At 36.0% G+C, this 23,953-nt stretch overlaps 5 protein-coding genes across 14 annotated transcripts; 2 read left to right on the top strand and 3 right to left on the bottom strand.

Annotated features, from left to right (window-relative positions):
• Positions 1-577: 577 nt before the first annotated feature.
• LOC108965772 lies at positions 578-4,282 on the bottom strand. 5 transcript variants are annotated; one of them, XR_001993135.1, is made up of 5 exons: positions 3,904-4,279; positions 2,437-3,831; positions 2,180-2,261; positions 1,831-2,108; positions 578-726 (listed from the first exon to the last, which is right to left on the bottom strand). XR_001993135.1 is itself a non-coding variant. In XM_018928372.1 (4 exons), the coding sequence occupies exons 1-4, from the start codon at positions 3,663-3,665 to the stop codon at positions 715-717; spliced, it is 1,440 nt and encodes a 479-aa protein (XP_018783917.1). In that variant the 5' UTR covers positions 3,666-4,279; the 3' UTR covers positions 578-714. The 5 variants fall into 5 exon arrangements, 2 of the variants coding, with proteins under 2 accessions (XP_018783917.1, XP_018783919.1); XR_001993134.1 differs by having other exon boundaries at positions 1,841-2,108; positions 2,437-4,279; XR_001993133.1 differs by having other exon boundaries at positions 2,437-4,279.
• A 253-nt stretch (positions 4,283-4,535) lies between these two features.
• On the bottom strand, positions 4,536-6,350 carry LOC108965822 (serine/threonine-protein phosphatase 2A activator). Its single transcript, XM_018928477.1, has 6 exons — positions 6,205-6,350; positions 5,854-6,146; positions 5,434-5,776; positions 5,170-5,378; positions 4,733-5,096; positions 4,536-4,669 (listed from the first exon to the last, which is right to left on the bottom strand). The coding sequence occupies exons 1-5, from the start codon at positions 6,233-6,235 to the stop codon at positions 4,809-4,811; spliced, it is 1,164 nt and encodes a 387-aa protein (XP_018784022.1). The 5' UTR covers positions 6,236-6,350; the 3' UTR covers positions 4,536-4,669; positions 4,733-4,808.
• Positions 6,351-6,724: 374 nt separating this feature from the next.
• On the top strand, positions 6,725-7,563 carry LOC108965824 (putative oligosaccharyltransferase complex subunit CG9662). Its single transcript, XM_018928480.1, has 2 exons — positions 6,725-6,949; positions 7,022-7,563. Exons 1-2 carry the CDS (start codon positions 6,808-6,810, stop codon positions 7,330-7,332), a joined length of 453 nt encoding a protein of 150 aa, XP_018784025.1. The 5' UTR covers positions 6,725-6,807; the 3' UTR covers positions 7,333-7,563.
• A 599-nt stretch (positions 7,564-8,162) lies between these two features.
• On the bottom strand, positions 8,163-9,152 carry LOC108965823 (calcium and integrin-binding protein 1-like). Its single transcript, XM_018928479.1, has 5 exons — positions 8,897-9,152; positions 8,808-8,842; positions 8,508-8,755; positions 8,246-8,447; positions 8,163-8,191 (listed from the first exon to the last, which is right to left on the bottom strand). Exons 1-5 carry the CDS (start codon positions 8,945-8,947, stop codon positions 8,170-8,172), a joined length of 558 nt encoding a protein of 185 aa, XP_018784024.1. The 5' UTR covers positions 8,948-9,152; the 3' UTR covers positions 8,163-8,169.
• Positions 9,153-9,465: 313 nt separating this feature from the next.
• Positions 9,466-20,404, top strand: LOC108965809 (GRAM domain-containing protein 1B). 6 transcript variants are annotated; one of them, XM_018928453.1, is made up of 11 exons: positions 9,466-9,782; positions 9,836-10,158; positions 12,509-12,601; positions 12,844-13,402; positions 14,758-14,974; positions 15,048-16,008; positions 16,076-16,328; positions 16,423-16,553; positions 16,627-16,823; positions 17,960-18,266; positions 18,325-20,404. In XM_018928453.1, exons 2-11 carry the CDS (start codon positions 9,887-9,889, stop codon positions 18,521-18,523), a joined length of 3,189 nt encoding a protein of 1,062 aa, XP_018783998.1. In that variant the 5' UTR covers positions 9,466-9,782; positions 9,836-9,886; the 3' UTR covers positions 18,524-20,404. The 6 variants fall into 6 exon arrangements, with proteins under 6 accessions (XP_018783998.1, XP_018783997.1, XP_018784000.1 ...); XM_018928454.1 differs by having other exon boundaries at positions 9,471-10,158; positions 18,325-18,445; positions 19,116-20,404; XM_018928452.1 differs by having other exon boundaries at positions 9,466-10,158.
• Positions 20,405-23,953: the final 3,549 nt, after the last annotated feature.

Raw genomic sequence — 23,953 nt, forward strand, 5'->3', positions numbered from 1 at the left:
CCCCACATGCACACCTTACCAACAACAATAAATATCAACCGTACACCCAATAGTGGTTGTAATCGAGCTGCACCAAACGGTGTTACGCCTATAATTTTCATTTTCGATTAAAACTCAATATTTTAAATTATCTACAAAATAAAGACGAAAGCTTTGGCAACCGCCGTTTTTTCCAACATCTTACAACTTCTTAAACCCCTCTGGCAACAAAAAACGTTTTCTAAATGTCTTTAAAGCAACTCGTAGTAGTTTCGGCTAAGAGGACTGGTCAGAAACTTAAATCTTATACCATGAGGTACAATCATCTCATTTGGCACGGCCTTTCGCATAATATCGTGGTGGCTTTTGTTAAACATCCATATGCGGGTAGAGCTTACCTGATGACAATTCGATATGTATTGCAACCCTGGGTGACAGAATAAAGTAAGTCTGTGGTTTCAGCTGGGCCTCTAACACCACCGAGATTAGCGTGTCCATGCCGCACTGGGGTAAATTGTTTCGGCAAGTAGAAGTGCCATTCAAAAGTCAATCTGTTTTTGAGCGTCGGGCTCTATTCGATAAATTTCATAAGCATCAGTTATTTGTAATATGTTTCTTTCGCTTTTTATCTACACGACCATTTATTTTATCTTACTATCACATTTTCAAATAATTCAAAGAACATATATATGTAGGTACATCCAAAGTCAAAAAGTTGCTCGTTTTCCAAAGACTTCACTGCAAACGCTGAAAGAGATAAGTGAATAGAGAAAAGCGGTTAGTGGCATTAACACTATGTTGCAAAATAAAAGTTTTAGAAATGCACGTGAAAGCGAATTTTGGATGCCGAATTGCTCAAGCTAATAGGGTTAGATCCAGCATGAAGAAATTGGATTTTTTAGTGACTGTTATACAAAAATTATGTTGATAACGAAACGGAACTCGTTTCAGACGCCGCCGAACTTCAAACACTCTCGCAACTTTCATGAATTGAAAGGTGGGAAATAATTGCAGATGCCTCTAAAGTTATCCATGCAGGATTCGACAGACTGAGCGTGGCAATTTTGATATAGTATAAGTATAAGGAAGGTTGTACTAGATATATTTTAGGTATAACAAATAAGCGAGGGGTAAGAAATATATTACACTCTTGCGAAAGTAGAATGAAACTAGTTTACAGGCATTTTGCGAATGTAATGTTAGAGGCTGTTTCTTGCTAATTTTGGATTGCTAAAGCCGAAAATGGTAGTACAAATTCCTTAACACGTAGGAATTTTGCGTTGTGGTCAAGGAGTGTGGGAGTCAAACCCCCCACCTTTTACTAAAATGACAAAAAAAGACTGTGCGTGATGGGAAATTTTTGAAATTTGGAAACTCAAATTCGTAGTCAGGATACCTCCAACACCACACACAGGCATCTTAGCACATCAGTTTTGATTGAAGTTTGAAGTTGAATTAAAAGAGTTTTGGTGTGTTCTTTTGCAGCTCGGTTGCAAGCACTGAGGTGATTAGATTCGTGCCAATACATATCATACATACATACATACATAAATGGCAAACCTATTAATTTTCCACATTTACTGATATATTCACACACACATACACACATATCTAGCGAATATAAGATAAAAAGAACAACAAAGCAAGTGGAAAATAACTGTCTAAGTGAGGGTTTAGTGACATTAATACCGGGAGGATTAGCCATTAATCTGTAGTCGCAGAAAAAAACTGTTCAAATCTTTAAAATCAGTTAATTACGTAAGCACACTTAATTTAGTTAACATATAGACACGTGTGTTCTCAGTTTCATGAGGATTGTCAAAGCTACAAAGGCGCAAAATTCGAAATTACTTCTTCGTACTTTCCCGCGACTGCAGATTTTCGCTAAATCACGGATGTGAACGACTGGGTGAGTATTTGCTTGCTTTTTGTTGGTATGTTCAGGTAAGTGGGTTAATGTGAAACGCTTAAAATCACAGCTTTCAAGGGAAAAACCCGCTAGGTGTAAGTACAAGGCAAGAGTTGCCGCTCTTCAGTAGTCCTCGTATCAAAGCCAAGTCATCGGGCGTCAGAGACCATCCACTTAGCTGGCCCACCGATTGCAATTCCGGACACCGGTCCATGAGTATCTGCACAAAAAGCCACAATTAACAGAAATACAAAGGCATAAGTACGGCTACGGGCATGCGGTTATGAATACCTCAATGGATTGCACGGTCAAGTTGGGCGCCAACGTGAACCAGACATCCTCCAATGCATAGAAATCGTGCTCCACGAAAATACTGAAACGTTAATATGTATGTATGAATACGGTTTAATAAATTCGATATACATACATATGTGGCAATATTAATACACATATGTACATTTAATTTTAAAGCTCAAAAAAATTCTGACAAGGTGAATGACGCCCAACTCCAAAATATTAGGATTACACTTACGAATTATTGTACTTACTTAATGATGTCTTCATCCGTGAAATTGATGCTGTCCACGGCCAACCGTTTCAACTGCCTGCAACTGCAGATGAGCATCTTCAGTGAAGTGTTGGACATTGGGCTGCTGAGCATTTCCAAGCCCTCTAGGCATTCAAACCGGTTGCTGTCCTTTGTATAGGAGAGTCCATCCATCATGTAGCAGTCTAAGTCGACCAGCAAGGGGCAGGCACGGACTATTTCGCTTATCTCCATGTGGCCAACACCCTTTATCATGGTCAGATGGCTGAGATTGTGCCCGATTCTGTCGAGCACTTCCATTACTTCGGCGCACGAAAATTTGTAGACTTTCAGTTTTCTTAGAAATGTGCTCGTAAGTACAGAAAGAGATCCGGCTTTAGGCGTGTCCAGATATAGGGATTCCAAGTGCGGACAAGTCTTCATAATGACACGAAGCGTCTCCTCGTCTGTGCCGGTGTCATGTAAATAACGCAGCTTACAAGTAAAGTTCTCGTCAATATTATCATGCACGAACTTCAGCGAAGCGCCCACAAACGAGTAGGTGGAGAGTGTCTCCACATTGGGGCAGTGCTCCAATATTAGTGCAATATCTGAGTAGCAGATATTCTCCTCGCCAGGCATGCCAACGTCCACGACCCTTAACTTATCATTACACTTACCGTGACTGAGCGACTCTATGCCGATTTCGGTGATGTCTGTCTCACCGGATATGTCCAGCACTTTCAGTTGACTGCAGTGTTTGGCGATCACCTCCAGCAGATCATCGTTGGCAATGTATGGTACAAACAACTTGGTCAAATACTTGCATTTGCGCACGATTTCAAAGAGGTAGTGCATGTGTTCCTCTTTGACCCACACCCCCTTCAAGTTAAGCACACGCAATCCGGTGCCCTGGGCGGCAATCACTTGAAGAATCTTCTCATAATACGAAAAGGGGAAGACTTCGGTGACCAAAAACGCAACACTGCCGTTAAGCAGCATTTGCAGACAAGTGAAACGCATATTGGCGTCCAGGTAGTCTGAGCTGAGTATGACCCGCAGCAGGTCTTGATATATGTTCCAGGTGGCGCCAGTCTGCTCGAGATATTGATTGATGTCCACCATCACGATGTCGATGTCCAGCACAACGTCGGGAGCATACTTGGCGTAGCCGATCGTCGAAACAATCTGATTGGCCAGTTCGGCCAAGGCACTATCGCTCAACGACCGAACGCCACACTTTTTAGACATTTTCAAAATTAACGAGTTCTAACGGTTTCTCAGTAATTAAATGTATATATGTACGTAGACCGGTTTGTAATAGCATCCGGTATTTCTCACTCATTTAATTATGGGGGAATTGTTGGTATTAGTTATCCGATTTAATGTGATTCATTCCGTTCAGTTAGACACGTGACTTTCATTTGTTTATAAACATAACAAAGTAAATAAAAACAAATATATGTATGTATGTATAATTGATGTTTACGTGAACTCTCTCAAAATGCTCTCATTACTGCTGTATCTTTTACGCTCTCATTTTCCTCACTGGCGAAAGCTTCTGTCGCAGGGCAAAAGTTACGTCACTTTTTGTTTATTTTTAAAAAACTGTCTTCAAAACTAGAAAAACATATATATTTGCTTGATATAACAGTATGTGGGGTTTTCAAGTATTTCACTTCTTTCAAAACATACAGGTAATGTGCCGAGAATACTAAAAACTAATCGAGTAATGCCTCAAATACGTTCAAAAACCGCCGAATATTTCCTCAAACCCGTGCGCGTAGCCAGAGAACTATGTACATCTTCACGTCTGGCGATCAAAATCGCTACTGCGTTGAATAGCAAAAGCTTTCTGAACGGTATTTTCTATTCTTGAAACGGTAGTGCATATGCACACACACACACACACACACACACTTTTCCAAAAGAAATCCAACTCTTGCATGTCGCAAAAATTTGGGAATGCTCTGAAAGGGAACCAACGGATTTTGTTTACCAGGGACTAGTTAATATCAAATCCAAAGTATCTTTTTGAATACTAGAAGATCACCGCCAGTATAAATTAAAAACTAAAAGACATACTCAATATATATACATATATGTGCATACATACTTATGTATGAGTAAATAAATTTATATTTAACGATTATTTATATGAAATTTTTATTTGTTGTTGCTGTCTGCAGACCAGATATTAAGTGAATGCGGTTTGCAGTTGGAGGCCTGCCCAATTTCGCTCATCTCCGATTAGACTGCAATATAAAGCGATTACTCAGACTCAATCAAACTCAATAAATCTGTGCGTTCGATAATACCATTATGAAATTTTCAGCCAATTAGATTAGTTAATACATAAATGGACTTTAATGAAGCCATGGGTTCTCCTTTGTTTTATACTGGCTTCGCTGCTGCATCAGTGGGCTTATCGTTTCTGTTTTGATCCTCCTCTGATGATTTCGGAGATTTAACCACGCTTTGTGCAGAGGTATCGTACTTCTCTGTTTCTAATATTTGTGAACCACTTTTAACCGAACTCGATGTATTCGTAGAAGATTTCGTGGACGATGGATGTATAAAACCTAGACGAGCGACAGGCAGGGCTGTTCCGGGTGTAACGGGATCAAAACGTAATAACTTGCCAAAAAGTGCATGCTGCATAATTGGATATTTGGATAAAATCTATTCGGAAAGGTGAAACATTTGGATAATTTAATGTTTATGGAATATTAAATCTTTATGGAATTGTTCTTACCTCTTTTTGGTACATTTTCACCAGACCACTGTTAATTTTTGTCCAACTTGGCACTGCAGAAATACTCCATAGCTGATTAGAATGTTCCGCAAAATGTCCGGTTTTTACTTGTTTGATATAATCGATGCATCCTATGAACAAATAATCGTCTTTGTACTCGTTTATTATGTCTTCATCAAGAAAACGCGCCGGATCGAAAGGGCTATTGACTATACATTTTGAACATAAATTAATTTATATAAAATATTATTTGTATTTACTCACAAGATAACTGAGCGCTACCCCAAATAAAAGGAACAAATTGAAAATCGTCAAGAGACCAAACTCCTTGACTACCAGCTGGTTCTAAATGATACTCCTTTTGCAACCTTCTCACAAAAATTAAATAGCTGTTAAACAGGCGGAGGGCGCAAGCTATACTGTCCTCTTCTGTGAGTATTTTAGCTTTGAAGAGCGCACAAAGGAAAAATATAAAAGATAGTTCATGACCAGTTCCGTAGTCGATGCGGACAGAATTGCCAAAGGACTCGCTCAAATATGCTCCTAGTTCACTGAACAGATCACACTTCTCTTGCGGTAAGGCTTCTTTCATGAATACAAATATATCCTAGAACATAATCTTGGGATTTCAATTTCTTCATCAATCAAAATTTGTTATCATGTGATAAAAGATAATAAACTCACGCGATGCATTTTGCGTGCCCAAACACGATAGCCTTTGTTTCCGAAGCGAGTTGGTTGATCAACCGGAGGGGATTCATCAACAAGCTTATTGAGCTTGTCGAAAATGCCCACAACATTCTTCATTGTAGGTGAGATGTAAATATTCGGATCATTAATGCGTTTGCCTTGAATTGCATAACTGACAGCATTTATAAAACCCAAAAGGTCATAGTAAGCTTCCGAACGCTGCCATTTGACTATGTCCTGGGGTATCTTTACGTGCTTTGACGGCTCATGACCGCTTAGTGCTTCGACTAAAAATTAAAATGTATAACAAATTTGGAGAATTACGCAATTCACATTTGTTCTTACATGGGATGTCCGATTTACGAAACTCATCCATTTTTTAAACTCCAATAAATTGTAAATATAGTAAAATAATATTGTCCGGTCTTACGAATGATAAAAAAAATGTCAGAAAATTTGTTTTGTTTTAAGTAACCTTGAAGGTTGCAAGGGTTGCTTATACGACTAAATGTAATTTTTGAAAAAATGTTTTAGAAATGTGCATGAATCTTATTTTTCTTGTTTAGCTTAAAAATATAGATTTTTTTTGCCAAGTGCCGTTATTATTATTGAAACTAATGAGAAGTATTGACGGGTTAACGCAAAAATTTAATCAGTTGTTAATTTATATAAATGCTTTTAAGGGCAAAACAATAGTCAGTAAAGAGATTCATATTTCGAAACAAGTATTTTTAGTGAATTAAATTTTATTAAATATTAAAAAATAATTTATTCCTTAAAAATACCAAACATCATTTACGTTTTCTTTCTACTTTCGTTATTGAATTCAACGCCGTTAAATTTATTTCTCCCATACAACTCTACAAAGTGTAGACGTCAACGAATATAATACCGGCGTATTAGCGTAATTCTTTAAACTGTTTATAAAGTCTAATTCCTAATTGCAATATGATTGAGACGTTGTATAGCTTACCATTCCAAATATTGGTGCCTCCAAATATTAAAATTCGACGACCGACATGGATTCGTAAACCTTCCCCAATGGTTATGTTTTCCATTGTGCTACTGTCGTATTTCCTCGTCACTGGTGGTAAGCAGCCTCTTTTGTCAACGCCTACATGATATACACAGTAAATGTTTTCTTATATATGTATCTGTATAGGAATTATATACGATGTAATTGTGGAGCCACCAAGTGTAGGAGCTACGGTGGATGAACATGGGCATTCTCGACCGGTCGCTTTCATGCCTTACCGAGTAAATGGTCAATATATAATGGAGGGATTGGCTAGCAGTTTTCTGTTCACTATCGGAGGTCTAGGATTCATCATAATGGATCAAACACATATACCAGGAAAAACAAACCTCAATCGTTTTCTTTTAACCGCGATGGGATTTATATTTATACTAGTTTCATTTTTCACAACTTGGCTATTTATGCGTATGAAATTACCCAGCTACTTGCAGCCATAAGAGAAAATTGAAGTTGGCATTGGGTTCTCGAACATTTTATAATACACTTTTGCGATCTACGGTAAATAAATATTATAAAGATCAAAAGCTGTATCTACAATGAACGTTCTTACTTAGTAATTAAACCAACTATTTTAAGTTAAATTGAAAATTTTATTTATCAAATGTCACTTACTAATACGTATTTGTATTGCAATACGATAAAATAAATGCACATTGGAAGTACATAAATTGTGAATCTTTTAATTTCTTAATATATGCACTGTTTTTTCGAATGTTTACAATTTTGATATTTAATACCGTATAATTATAATTCAACTATGATAAATAAAACATACTTATTTTAAACAATCGTAAACCTACGTATTATTATAGGTCTGTATAGAATGAGATATTTTTTGTCAGTAAACAATACTTCCGAGGAAAAATTATTACCTTCTGACAGTAATAGCATTTAATTTTTGTAATCTTATGTGTCACTTGTTCATGAAAAATATTGAATACATTCATGGCAATTTACAATAGCATATGATTTGTAGCTTCAAACTCGAGTTATTTACATATATAATTAAATCACAATGAAATGAAATAATTTGGTTGCAACAACATTCAAATATTCTTGTAAATGTTATTGATAAATACGAATAAGGATAGTTCATAATGGTTTACATAAATAATCTAATTTAGTTGAGATTCATTTAATTCTATTATAAAATATAACAACAAGGAAAATACTACATAAAAATGTGTAACTTTGGGTATTTTTAAAGATATAAATGTATAAATATGGTTTTTATATGCCGGTTGGATTGTTGTGCTGCTGTTGTTGTTGTGCTCTTAAAGTCTTATGCGAAAAGAACTGTAGGAAAGAAAAACCAATTACTTATTATTTTCAAGATATCATCAATCATACTTAAGAAAGTCTCTAGACTTATCAGTGACATGCTCGAATTCCGGAAACGACAAAGCTCCATCATCATCGAAATCTGCTTCTGCTAGAATGCAGTGAATAATCTCTTTCATATCGCAGTCATCTAATTTGTTTTCTGGGCCACATAATCGTTCAATAACTTGTTTTAAATCCGAAACACCAAGCATATCATCACCATCGAAATCTGTTATCGAATTATGTTACATTAATTTAAAAACATAAAACCATATTTCCATCATTTTACCCCAAATGCGGAAAGCGTATTCCGCTTTTAATTTTTTTGGGCAAGCATCACTAAATACGTTCATCATATCTAAAAAGTCTTCAAATGTCATATCACCATCCTCACTTGAGCTAAACACTTTACATATTCGATCGCCGAAAGGGTTAACACGCAATTCTGGATATTGTAATATTTTGCTCATTGACAATTTGGCATTCTTGTTGTGTCCAACTTTTTCGGGAGCAAGGCTTTTAAATTTTTTGTGAGCACTGCAAAGAAATGTAAACTCAAGCGATATTATGGATTTTAGTTATTACTTACAGGAGTATCTCTTTTTTCGAAAAAAATGTCAAGTCCTATAAATAAAAAATAGTTTAATCATAACTCATTTATGCATTGAAGCAATTAACTTCGTAATCTTGTAACTCCTCGTCAGTGAATTGGCTCTTTGTCTGTCCCATTTCGCTTCTTCAAAAGGTAAACGCGCAATTCTCAATTCATTTCAAAAGTATTCACTAATTCTCCATAAATATAAAAAATTTCAACGGCATTTGTGATTTAATTGAAATAAGTTCCCAATAAGGGATACCAAAACAATTTGCAAAAAGATGCTGATGCTGCTACTGCTGCTGATTGCAGAGAACATTAAATTTTGACATTCTCTCCTGTTTGTCAGAAGTCTATACTCTTTGTTTGATTTCTTTATTTACGAATGAGAGACCTGCATAAACGAAAAAACAGGTGATGCAAAGAAAAAGTTAATCCCTTATTGCTTAAATTTTTCAGATAAATCCTGTATTTTTTTCCAACATCAAAAAATATATACAATCAAATTAATAGATAATAATAAATTATATGTTAGTTGATTTAATTGAAAGCCAAAAATACAATAGTTTGGAATTTATTTTCACTTATTTTTAATAAAGTATTCGAATAATATTAAACCCAAATGCAACCCAGTTTCATAGGAAACCAAATAAAACAAAAAAACAGCGCAGAAATGAAAAAGTGAAAGAAATCTTTTCAACAAAAGGATTTCGTGGGGCGGAGTTTGTAATTCTTAACGATGAAACGATACGGTTTCCGTGCATCTTAAGAATATTTTTAATATCATGTGTAATAGCTAATAAAATAAGAATTAGTGTTTTTAAAACCGCTGACCATCTCTAGATATACAGAAAACTGCAGTTCGACCTTTGAGAAAGAAGCATTCGCGGCTGAAAATCAGAAAGGGAGAAACAAAAAATCAACTCGCTGGTGACGTGCAAAACTAGTGAAAATGTTCCTTAAAATATTGTAAGAAATAAAGCACCTTTAATATAGACTTAATGCCCGAGAATTCATAATAGAAGGTGAAGCGCTGAAACGCGTGATATTAATTGGATGAAGCTTGGATTGTCATGAATTGTACCAGTACAAAAAGACTACAATCCACAACAACTACACCAATTAATAGTTCGGAACCAGGGCCCTTCATTTCAGCATCACCATCACCACTTTTAGAGACTCCCTTTATAGATCATAGAAGTAACGTTGGAATCTCAGACTCATCTATACTTACTAGTACTGTTGAATATACTGACTTAAAGAAGAGAAGGCCAACACCTCCCCCAAGGTTAGGAAGGGCCCGAAAAACTACTTCAGCTGCGGCGCCGGCTCATCAAACGCTGATGTAAGTATACCTTTATTTGATGTTTAAAGTTCAATTGATTGTTACTAAACTATTCCAAATTTGGTTCTCAATACATAATATAATTTAATGAACTTAGCATGTTCCTTGCATTAACGTAATCGCTGTTTTCTCATAACCTAGTTAATATTATAGTGCTTAATTTTTAATTGAAGCCACAACATTTGAAAAATTCATAAGGGAGTAGTGTCAAAACCTAATACCAATATGAAGGCTTTTAACTTTTATCCATAATAGGATAAAATCTTTTATATTGAAACTTCTGTAAGGCTTGCATGCAATTATTATTGTTATGAAGTAAATCAACACTAGCAAAAATATCTGAAAAATCTATTCATGTACATATAAGAATAAACGTAGTTTATTATTGAATCAAGTTCTACATAATGTTATTATTAGTTAGTTTATTCATACAAATTTGTTTATTACAACAGACATGTATGTACGTGCTACAAGAACTTATTCAAATAATGGAAAACATGGAATGAATTGAATGTGTAAAATAGACAACGCAAATTTTCTGCTCGGTATTCTCTTTAATGTGACATTTTAACATTTTCTTCTCTACTAACTTTATAATTGTTGTTATTATTTTTGATTCAGTCGCCGAGTTGCCTTTTTCTATTGGCGTACGTCGTGATAACCACTGCTCTACTCTACATAGACTGTTTAAAACGTGCCCGCATCAGTTAGAGCATTTGATCACCCATTGTTCATACATACAGTCGTACCACATTCGCCTTTAATCATTCATTCTTAGCTAAATGTACTTTTATATACCAATCCTGTTAATTGATCAATTTAATGAAATGTAGGTATGCATGATTATTTCAAATAACTGAATGTTTGTAAAGTGAATCTTGCAGAATAGTCTTCAATCAAATAATATTGCATATGAACATAAGAGCATACAGCTGTTGGATGTCCTGGAAAGCATATGTATGAGAAAACAAGCGAAAGCCAAATATGTAAAATATTGATTTTCCACAAGTCTGCCCTTATAACGAATAGTTTATTTAGTAGCAGCAGTGTGTGATATTCGTGTTGAAATAACAAGTTTAATTTATTTTGCAAACATAATTTAGCCAAGTGATAGTTTTACTGAGCGTAATTTAAAGAGGTGTGAAATATTGCTTCAAGTCTCAAGCCACTCTTTTATCTTTCTCGAGCTAAACTAAATCCACCGAAAATGTTCTTAAATGTTTATACATACATTTTAGCATGGTACTGTAGAACTTGAAAATAAATAAACAATTTAAGTTGATTTATTGAGGTTGGGAAAGTACTATTATATTCGTATAGCTAAAATGTATTCAATCATTTGTTGATAATTACATATACATATACCATACATAAGTATTTTGTTATCTCGCAATAAAACCACACATTAATATATCAACCTATACATTTGTGACCCCTTATAAAGTCTAAACACTTTCTTAAATTCATGTCCATTGTGTTATTAAGAAAGAATAGTGCCAATAAAAATTACTGAAACTAACAAGAATGCATTAGTTTCGACTGTTAAATCTCATTTAACTCATTATAAACGTTTTGTAGTCAAGCGATTGCTATAATTATCAAATTTGCGATTGATAATTGTTATAATTTTTTTAGGGGAATAAGTTCAGCTATTAATAATAGCGGGTTTTTGTTCATACATGCGATACTATTAGTATTAGGAACTTATTAATATCAATAAACCCTGACTTAATCCTTTTATATAGAAATTCGTATTCGAATTGTGTTCTTGAAATATGTTTTATGGTTCCAATTTTTTAGAATGTTACTGTCACTATCTCTATATACCTGAGTAGATAGAAATTCGATAAGCAAATCCATACTTTTATGACCACTGTAATAGAGYCCATCACTTGTCTTTGTTTGCTTACACGCAAACCTGTGGGTTTTTGCAGAGTTTTTGCACAAGAGTTAGTCTAATCTTGTTGTTGGTCGAATAGACACATTGGTTCAATACGCGTACTTATTTATATAATATACTATCATTAATCCATAAATAACACAGAGACATTTGATTTAGCATGACAAGGCGTGCGGAATATTTTGTGATTTGGTAAAATTCAATCCGAGTTATTAATATTAACCTGATATGCTGTATAAATCTTGCAAGTGGTGTGGTGTACAAACATACATATGTAGCTCTCAATATTAACCAGCTCTTTGTGTTATTTGCTCATGAATTTACATTTTTTCTTTTACCTACCTTACTTACATTTAGTGTATAATTGAGATTGTATTTTACATATTTATAATTTTTAATTTGAATTTTTGTTTTTATTTTATTGTTTGTTTTTTACGTAAATTCTTGTAGGATAAAAAATATTGAGAGCATATCAACTCATGCGAACGCTGAGGAAAAAGATGAAGAAAAGGAAGAAAAAGATATTTGTTGTGGTGCCAACAGGTAGGTATTCGCATATGGTTGAAATTAGATTTACTTTGCTCCTCCGCTGTAATGAAATCACAAATATGTATGCATTTTGTAACGAATCGTTTGAAATATAACTTTTAATATCGCACTCACCTTTCATTTGCATACTTGTGAAATTCTGCATGCACTGTTTTCGAATAAATATTCTGCACTAATTGTTTTACTCAAGCAATGTTGCCTATTAAGACTTAAATTATTCCCATTGTTTTTCGCAGGAAATCTTCCATCGCCGAAGAGATTGGTGCAGCACAGGTCAATAAACTAAAGCCTATTAAAGAGGGGGCTGAAGATATCAAGTCAATAAACACTAATAATACTAAAACTGATATCGGCGCATCCACTATAGTTTCTAGCGAGGTCCAGGAATTCGGAGGCGGCGATTCGAAATTGGCGAATAATACGTTCTCTTCTACCACACTTAAAGTAGAGACAKGTGTTCTCGTCCCTAACTCTCTTACGACCGAATCAAATTTTGTCCCTACTGCAGCTAAYAAACAAATACAGAGCACCGTTAAATTCTCAACACTGACGGAAACACTTGAATGTGGACTCAGCGACGCTGACAAAGCCGAAAAGGAAAGTCAAGACCTATCCAGTGGGGCCACATCGGACGGTTTATTGAATAAGGCGTCTAATAGCGGAGAAAGTTCACTAAGTCGAGAAAATTCAATTATTTTAGTAAAAAACAGATTACCGAAAACACCGTCGTTTTCAAAATTATCGAGYAGCTTGCAGAGTTCGCTGGGAGCACTTAGCGGCAGCCGCCCTGATGAGGTGAGTTTATTGAACTTGTGTAAACTCTTTTCTATAGTTATGACAGAAGCGTGCGCTTGCTTGGTGGGTGCATAGGTTGAATTTCACGGTGCGTACAGAGTTTTAATTTTGTTCGAAACATTACATTCGCAGTTGCATATTTATAATAAAGCTTAGCATCACTAGCAGACAATATGGGTGTGGTGATGAGTTTGATGTTACTGTCCGCCGTCTGTGARCAATTAACATGTCAGCTTAAACAGGTAAACTTAAAATTCGTTTTATTTTGCATTTCCTCTTATTTATCATGTCAAATCTTCTTGTTAGTTGACTCAACTAAATGTCTTGGTGTAAAAATAAKGGCGGAGTATTTTTCCAAATAAGTAATCTAACCTTGTGCTGCTAAAGTATTGCAAAAGCTCTTTATGAATTTGAACCCATCTATTAGTGTATTTATCTCAACTTTTTACGTTKTGGAGCTTTCATTGATAAGAAGTATATACATGTCATATTGATACTCTTTAGTTCRGGTAGCTTTTTGCAAATGTACAAACATACATTTATCAGAACAATTATTTATTTTGCTATATTTCATAGTATAAACTTGTATCAATTACAAACGTACAGGACGACTGTATCACGAACAGCGATCAACAGCTATGTGCCTCAKTGTGCTTGCTGTGCTTTTTAGTTCTCGCAAGTTGCATACGATTGCTCCGATTTTGTCTGTTTTGCCAATGGTATCATTAGAGAGCGAACTTATCACTTCTGGCATTGGCATTGGTAATAATTGATATCCACTAGTTGAGGCCGAAAGAGTGACAAATAAAATGCTTATTTTTTAAAGTCCGACATTTAGATTTACCAGTCGATTATAGGCGGTTGTGRTGGAATAAAATCAACATATGGCAGCGAGTGAGATTTTTTCGCTTACTCGTTTGGTTTGTGTTTACAAGTAATTTGATATTTGTGTTGTGAATTGCATTATATGCTAGTTTTATCATTGCACCAGTGATCTTCAAACATAAAGGAGTTTGAGCCAAAATAAATTTATTTGTAAAATTCTATAATATTTGCAAAAGTATTATAAGGTAAGTTGCTTGTGGGCTTTTTTACCATGTGAATTATATTATTTTTATCTTCAAATACTACTAATCTTTATCGGTAATTATGGAAAGATAACACAGCAGTTAAATTTTATTTGAACAAATGAACACCTGTGGCACGACGCGTATTATAATTTATGCCGCCATATATTTGGTAGACGGAAATTCACTGTCGGCTCTGTTCCCGAAATCCCCCTTTATTAGATTATGCATTCCCTATACTCACACATGATAATATTAACTGACATTTCGTGTTTGATCTCATTTTAGGACACTATCAGCAAGTCGAGCGATACTTCTGGTGAGCTAGTGCGTGGTATATGTGACGATTCGACTGCTCTTGATAAACCAAAAAGYGGCTCGCGGCTTTCGGAGCGAGCTAAAAAGAAGTCTTGGTACAACGTCCTTTATCCGAATTACAAATCTCGGGCAGAAGATTTCAAAAAGCTTTTCAAAGAAGTACCGTGCGAAGAGCGTCTTATTGTCGGTGCGTAGAAAACTGAACTGAGATCTCAAGTCGATAATTACAGTAATAATTTTTCGGATTTTTTTTTTTTTAGATTACTCGTGTGCACTACAGCGCGACATTTTAGTGCAGGGGCGCTTGTATGTCTCACAGAATTATGTTTGTTTTCATGCTAATATATTCCGATGGGAAACCTACTTAACCATACGTTGGAAGGATGTCACGTCAATAACAAAGGAAAAAACTGCTCTTGTCATACCAAATGCCATTTCGATTTGTACTGCTAAGGAAAAGTACTTTTTTGCCACATTCACAACACGTGACAAGGCGTTTTTGATGCTCTTTCGAGTATGGCAAAATACATTGATGAACAAGCAAATGCTACCGCAAGAAATATGGCAATGGGTGCATAATTGTTACGGCGATGAACTTGGTTTGACCACAGACGACGAAGAAGATTACATTGATCCAACCACAGTACCCCCAGAGAACGAAGGTGATATTGATTATGCATCAGCACTAGAAGACGCAACCTCTATTGTTAGCTCAACCCTCACAAGTGAATACAACACAGCACATTCAACACAAAACGTCAACATAAGCGGTGACAATAGCTCCAGCACAAGCAGTGGCGGCGGTGGTGGCGGTACCAAATCAAAAGCTAAGACATACTTTTTCAGTTCGAATAAATCGATTGCGAACACTTCGACCACWACGTCGGCTAGCGGTTCGGATAACAAAACAAGTGACAATAACRTACGCGAGCGCGAACGCGAAAGCGATTCCAAAAACACAATGAACGCCAAGGAATTAACATTGACTTCGGTGAAGCYGGAAGATGAGGCTGCCAAGTGTAAGCCGGGCAGTTATAATGCGAATGAAAGTAGCAGCGGCACCAGTAAGGAGACAAAAAGCTCAACGCTTAAACCACAACCGCATGAAAAGCGCAAAGTTTCAAAAAGTACGCGTGTCCGTGATGAGGCGGCAAGCAATAATCAAACCAATTTGCCTACAGACGTYTCTGGTTCCAGTGACTCTGAAGAGAATAAAGCTCCGTAAGTTTATTTTTCGAATTATTCTRCTTGTCAATTGAAATTGAATTTACAAATTATTATGTTTCAGTTTTGTTGCAACGGCGGAATGCACATCAGCACATGAAGGCCGTCAATTAGTTCACACAATACTTCCCATTAATGTAGATACGCTGTTCAACTTACTCTTCTCAAAATCCAAATTCCTGATGGATTTCCATGCGATGCGCAAAACCGAGAATATGTTTTTCGGCGAGTGGGTAACTGATGAGGAGGGCAAGAAGACGCGCGCCTTCAGTTTAACAGTGCAGTTATTAGCTTCCGTTGGACCAAAAACAGCCAGGGTATACGAAATAATAAAATGCTCTTGATCATACAGAAAATACATAGGTATTTACTAACACTGTTTTATGTGCATTCTCTGTTACCTACTTTTAGGTGACCGAGACTCAGGAAATACGCGAGTGTAGCAAACCTGGCGAACTATATTCCATAGATGTAACTAGTGTTAACGCTGGCATTCCATATGCTGATAGTTTTAGTGTTTTAATGCATTACTGCTTAATAAGGTATACTCAGTTCCGAAATGAGAAATCAAAATGCGGTGATCCTCTCATTAAAGCATTTTTCGATCGTTTACAGAACCGTTGATGACCATACAATGTTGTCTGTTCATGCGCAAATTAAATACAAAAAATCAATTTGGGGCGTCGTAAAGGGCTTTATAGAGAAGAACACATGGGCCGGTTTGGAGGAGTATTTTAACGCCCTGCAGCAAGCGGTGCAAAGTGAAACCTGCATACCACCCGCCAAGGCAAAAGGACGGCGCCCACGCCGCGGTAAGCACTACAAACTAACAATCAACACTACTAATGTCACTGTTCACGACAAAATTGATCAATATTCGTATAAWAAAACTGCCGTTTCGACCATTGATGCCACCATCCTTTTTGATACTGCCATTGCCACTGCTACTACTATCACCGCCACTACTTTTATTGCTTCTATTCCAACTGCAAAACTTACGTTCACCACAAAGTCCCCCTGTAGTACTGTGAACACCACCATCACTACCGTCACTAACAGTCACAATCGACATAGCAACAGCTCACATCATCAACACAACCAACTCCATTGCTTTAACAGTGTTGAAGGTGTTGATGCTAAACATCCACATCAGAAACACTTCGGAAACCATCATAACCATCACCAAGTGCTTCGTCAATATCCTTGGCTCGATAACCATAAATACGAAATTAGCAACCGACAACTACAAAACTCAATTCACAAAGTCTTACAAGTGCATAAGGAAAATGTGAATTCCAATAGCAATGAAGGTATAATTGCAGTGCCTCCGGTAGATTATCCTTAACATGAACTCCCCTTGCATGAAGTAAACTAATGTTAATTCGGCTTCCTCCTCAATACACAGACTTATAAATCGTTTGCTTTGAGTCTAAATGTGCCATATTAATTTTTTGTTTTCAAATTTTAGGAGAGAGAATTCACCTAACAACTAAAAAACCGCAATTTTGTACGTCATTGTAGCGCTACAGAAAAGTAACGGTTGTTTTTTGCTCTTGCCTCCTCAAAAAAGTGGACTTGGCACCTTTTCACTCCAAGCCAATGAAATTTTACACTGGGTTTATAGTCGTTCGAAAATTATGAGGCCGATCAGTTTGATTTAGTAATTTTTCGTTGTTTTGGTTTTAGCAAAACTCGACTTGCAGTTATGTTTTTCAACGGTTGTTAACARAAACGGTTTCTGGAGCTGGTGCTTGTCGCTATCGACTTGGTGGCCTGCGTTGTATAATTTTAWATGCRGACACAAACATTTATTTTATTTTAAACATGCATACATCACATCCACTGGCACTTACTGTGTTTATATCAAAATTCACCTGCGCATGTTGAAAATGTCCTCTGTCAGTTCCTCATCATACCCTTTCTTTATTTTTTACTTTCTTCTCTAAAGGTACGGCGGCTCAAGTTCGTCCCACGGAGGACGTGCCCGAAGCTCAGACCAAAAGCGAAGCAGTTGAAGTGGCTGTGGCCACCAGTCGACGCAACACCCCGCGGCTACCCCTTGTCGCAGCACAGCAATCGCCAGTTGAAGCAGAGCCACAAAACAAACATAAATGGCTGTCGGTGTTTGTGCTTGCCTTATTGTTTTTCTTAATCGCTCTAAATTTCATCCTACTACTTAAGCTTTGGGCACTGGAAGAGCGCATTGACGACGATATAAGCAATAGCGCGCGCTTACCGAATTTGGCTGCTTTGAGGTAAGTTTTGTGCCAGGTGATACCGATATCGATTCTTATTATTTTCATCTTCCTCTAGGGAATTGCCGAATTCGAACGAAGAGTGGGTGGAGTTGTTGCGCCAGCAGGAGATTTTGCATGAGGCGGAGTTAAAGAAGTGGCACAAAGTGCTGCAAACTGCCATCGAATTGCTGAAAAAGGTGAGCGCCGCGTGCGAATTTATTTACAAGAATGATAAACTAACACAACAGATCGAAAAAATCCATGAGGAGCTCTAGTGTTAAGCTCACAATCAACRGAAATGGCCGTTGCATGCACATGACCATTGAGCAAGTTTCACGTCAATACAGCAATTTTCATAACAGTTATCTATAAAACAAGTGCATATGCATATGTAACCTCATGCYCCCGTAATTTATTGTTAGCTTTCACGAGTTATGAATTAAGGCTCATTATAACCTAAAAATTAAAATGTAGCAAATATACTAATGAGTATCTTATAAAGCACTGATATATGTATGTGTATATGCGTTAATTGCTTCGTTCATAACATAACCTATGTTCACAATCCACTCTGAGTTCTTCAACGCAAGAACTTCCCAGGTTAGTTAAAATCACAAATGACAACAAATTTATTCATGATCCATTGGACATTTGAAAAATCGTATTCAATTAGAGAAATCTATGGTAACAACTCGCGCTGAGCATGCTTCTCTCTTGCCATTTAAACAGACTATATCTGTAACTAATTCTTATAATCTACACCGTACTTGTTCTGTTACTTTTAATAACAATTTTATGCTGTTTCTCTTAATTTATTTGGACCCATTGACTTACCAAAAAATCATCGGCTTTTACGTATCATTTCAGACTGAACGAACATTGGCCGCTCTCATATTTCGATAGACTACTTGCTCTGTGATTGATTGCACAGAGAGACAGAAAATGCAATAGTTAGCGCTAACAAGTAAATCAAGAGAGAAAGAGCTTAAATCAAACCGAACTCATTCAGAATAAAGTCTCCCAATTGCCTGGCTTCAATTCGCTTATTGGCATAAATTTGAGCGGCCTAAAATCGGATTTAGAGAAGCGCGAAGCTTTCGAAGCAATGYCACAAGCAGTTCTTTTCTAGCTGAGCACAGACAAGTGCCACTAGATTTCCGTTAGTTTTTATATATTTCAAAAATTTTGTTGCATATTTCCAACGGTTTGTTTTTATTTTTGCTGTTTGCTAAGCTAAATTTGTCTATTTAGTTTTACTTAAAAATACTTAGCTTAAACCTAATTATGAAGATAAAGTGCGATTTGTTGCTTAGACTTTAGTTTAGTTAGAATTAGCAATTTACAAATTGAATATATTATAAAGATTTAGTATGTACATATATATATATATCCAAAAGGTACCGTTGTATTTGTATTATTGTAGTATACTGTAAGCCTAAGGTATTATTGAGGTTATTTGCCAAGCATCGTCAGCCGACTTATTGTTAACCAAAATTGTAGTCGTTTCAGCAGCGTCTAACGGGTTATAAAACGCATGGTTTTATTGTTGTTGTAATAGCAATTTGTTTAAATTGATTTGAGCGTCGTTTCCGTTTTCGAAGCTTTTCAATACAAGCAAGCAATAATAAAGCCAGGCACTCAAGCACACACCTGAAAATTTCCATCGCGCGCAGAAAGCAACAAAGCAATAAAGCAATAAATGGGAAACCACATACATACCTATAAATGTGCGTGTGCTTGAACGAAATCTTATTGAGCCCGAYTATTTTGCTGGATTATCATAAGTGTTAGTACGTACGTATATATTTGTAATATTTTAGTATATATATTTTATATATATTATATATTTATTTTTGTAACGGATATTTTGAAGCTCCATTTAATAATGATATGATTAATAATTGCGTAYGAAAAAGACAAAAACATTTGGGAGGCTAGCTGGAAAATACATATTCATAGCGGTGTTAAATAAACTGCATAACTGTTAATGAGTGAGGGAAACCTCGAATAAATAGTATTGTTGCAAACAGAAAGTATCTCATAAATGTGAAAAAACGCAAGTGCATATACATATGTAAGTTATAACCCAGGCCTACAAAGACTTGGGGGGGCCAACGGTTCAAATGCGTGTCATTTTTAAAATTGTACTACGTTAGTGAAGAACCGTAATTAGAAATTTGAAAATTACTGTCGCCCCGCAATTTTAGAAGATAGTGGTTTGAGCACACCTAGCTAAAACAGTTACATATGTAAGTAAATATAAGCGACTTGGCCAATAGCAATAACTTTGCAATACGCAACGGCAGCTTAAGTAAATTAAAGTGTTAAATTTATACAAATATTGTCAATGGAACTCAATTGTGTAAAATTCAATAAAAAAATATACTGAAAATCTTTAATTATACAAATAAAGTTGGCTTTGTTTATAATCAATGGAATCATTTCACAATCCTACACCTTTTCTTATTGGCGACTCAGCCTAAATGTATGCCACAAATTTCGATTTGGTTGGTGCTGGAAATTCTCAATACAACATAAATCTASATGTGATGTAAATGCATACACATACAGTCGGACCTCCTTATAGTGAACTTCCATCAAAGAAGCTCTCATTATAATGAATTAATTTCGAGACACAGCTGCGGTATGATTTTGTCTCCATGTAGTAAATTATTTCAGATACCCAGAAATAGATAAAGTGTTATAGGGGGAATCTCAAAATTCAAATAGAGATTTCAGCTTTGGAGTTGTAATCCCGGAAGATTGTAGTTAAAATGACACATCGAAGCAACGTTGCATTAAAAAACAGTTATTGGCTATGAACAAAGTTACAAAAGGGAAATCAAAAAAAAAGTAAATTTGGAATTCATGTGTTGCTTGGAATGTCTATGTTAAACCGGAGCAATTGCCAACTGTTTCAGAAGGGCAAGATTTTCAAAAGATACCATGCAGAATCCATCTGAGCATTAGGATGATGAGGTTCTTCTTTCAATATCAGATTTGACGGCTTTGGAGTTTTCATTGAAAAATGTAGCAAGCATCAAAACATCATTCCTCGGACGTTCTAGAAAATCGCGGAGTTTCAGCTGGACTTGGTCATAATCAAACAAAAATGTTAAAAAAAAAATGTAATAAACAATATTTAAATTTTTATAGCGATGAAGGCGATTTGGCCGTTGAAGGAAAATTGACAGATACTGATGAGGCATTACCTAGATTAGAACAAATTTCTTCATCCATAAACTTAATTAGAACCTTTGTGGAAATGATGAGTAACTACCAAGTGATRTAATTACCTCTAAATTATTTGAAAGATTTTGTTCAAAGTGAGAAAGGGAAGAGTGTAATTCAAACCAAATTTACTGGTTATTTTAAATAAAGCTGGACAAAAAGCATAGTTTCTAAATAGTGAGGTGATTTTCAGGTCCCGAGCGAGTTCACTATAAGGAAGTTCAACAGTATATGTACATATATACATMCATAAGTACATAAGTACATACATAAATGGAAGAGGACTCTACATGCCACTGAACAGTGCGATCCAAAAAATAAATACTTAATCGTAAAAGTTTTCCAATTTCAATATACATATGKATGTACATRCAGACAATATGTACATACATATGTGTGTGTATGGATAAGCTGCAAAAGTCTTTATTTAATATGTTTTCGTGGARAATATGTTTGTAAGTTTGCTTCGGGAGTGTGAATGTACTTAGGTACATATGTATATGTATGTATATACGTATGTAATCATATGAGACATCTTAATAAATAAGTATAAATATACATACATACATACATACATATAATAGCTTATCACGATTTTTTGCGAAACTTTTGTTTTCGCTTTGCTTGCTTCGAGTTCACTGCACGATTTCGGCTGATAAGAGGCTATGAGTAGCAGAAACTATGGCCGATAGAGATCAACTACTGCATACATTAATACATCGTATATACATATGTACATACATATGTACGAAGCGATCATTGATCTCATAAATAAAAGTATTTGTATGTATGGATATGTGTATATCATAAAAAAATATGTACACATAATACATTAAAGTACATACATATGTATCAGAGAACTGCAACGAGTAATAAATTTGTGTTTATACYTAAGTACTGATCCGTTACTCTGTCTGATTCTGCCAGTTCGGTTCATGTACACGAAGCGCACCGTTTGTCTTCAAATCAGCGATAGAGAACAACTTTGAATCAATAGCGATCAGTTTATACCTGATTTGCTAATGAACGTTGGCAGCAGCAGAAAATACCAAACTGATGCAAACTCATGCTTCAATGATTGAAATGATCGACAGCGTTCGGTTTGTATATCAGCCCCGAAACACKGATTTAGTCGGGCACTTCTTTTCTATTTCAAATACATATGTTTGTAAGTATATGTATGTACGTACTCGATGGAATTTCCATTGTTTACACATCGAAAACTTGTARCCTGCGCACATTTTCAAAGCTGATACATTTTTTGCCACACATGATTCAAATCAGTCCAGCAGAAAAYTGTTGTGGTTTACTGTACTAAAAGATTTACCCAAAGATTTACTCGAAGATTTACTTACATATATGTAGTTTACCCAAAGTTTCACATCAATTCAAACAATCCTCGCAACGCTATGAACTGTCATGATCCGGTTGGAACCGAAGCCAGCCATACCGTTTACTCGATCGTGATTGCCGAAGAACATATTGTTCGYGTTGCATCAGATCAGTTGACGCTGGCGGCGACTCGTATTGATTAACAATGTTGTCTATGCTGCGCTGAATTGATTCGATTGTGTTTTTGGCACGACTGTTTGTTGTTGGCTGCAGCTCTCTGATATGTACATATGTATGTACATATATTCCTCAGTTCTACGTATCTGTGGCCTCTTATGCTTAGAAATCATATAAATATGTATGTAAATATATACATATGTACCAACATATGCATGTATGTACATATAGACTCGGAAGGATTGGTGATTACTTATTTCAGTGACAATTACGGTACACTAAACAACGTCAAAATCTCAAATTGTGAGATTCGTAAATATACCGTTTGCCTTTGCAGCACACAATATGAGCGGCAATATAATTCTCATATCAGCTCACGCAACAACAACAGCAAATTGCTGAATACGCATGGATTCGAAATTTCAAGTTCAACAAGTGCGACAACTGCGAATCCACAAACAGCCATACGCACATGTGCACATATACATATGTACATACATACATACATACAAACAATATGTAGGCAGTTATGCCATTTSTACAGATATAAATACATATGGGTATGCTTACGTTTGTATGTAAATTTAAGAGCCATAAAACAACACCGGCCATCAAAACAGCCTGTGGCTAGCGGCGCTTTGAAGCAGCAGCAAATCTTATCAGAATGTTGCAAAAAACGAAAATAAATAAAATCGCCAAACGGCAAAACCAAATAGAAATTAGAGAGTCTCACAAAAGTAAAAAGCAAATTTAAAGCACATTGTGCACGCAACGCTATAAAAAGTCTACGCGTGCTCACACACACAYGCACATGCTCATCTAAGTATGTAGTTGTGCAGAGCAATTTGATTGTGACTTTGTGCGTATACGCAACGTGTCAGTCGAACGGTACTAGACCCCCACCGCCGGCGCGACCGCACACCAAAGCGCTACGCACCGCAAGCCGACATACACACACACACACA

Source organism: Bactrocera latifrons, unplaced genomic scaffold, assembly GCF_001853355.1.
Source record: "Bactrocera latifrons isolate USDA-ARS-PBARC rearing strain unplaced genomic scaffold, ASM185335v1 scaffold_149, whole genome shotgun sequence".
Classification (NCBI taxonomy): domain Eukaryota; kingdom Metazoa; phylum Arthropoda; class Insecta; order Diptera; family Tephritidae; genus Bactrocera; species Bactrocera latifrons.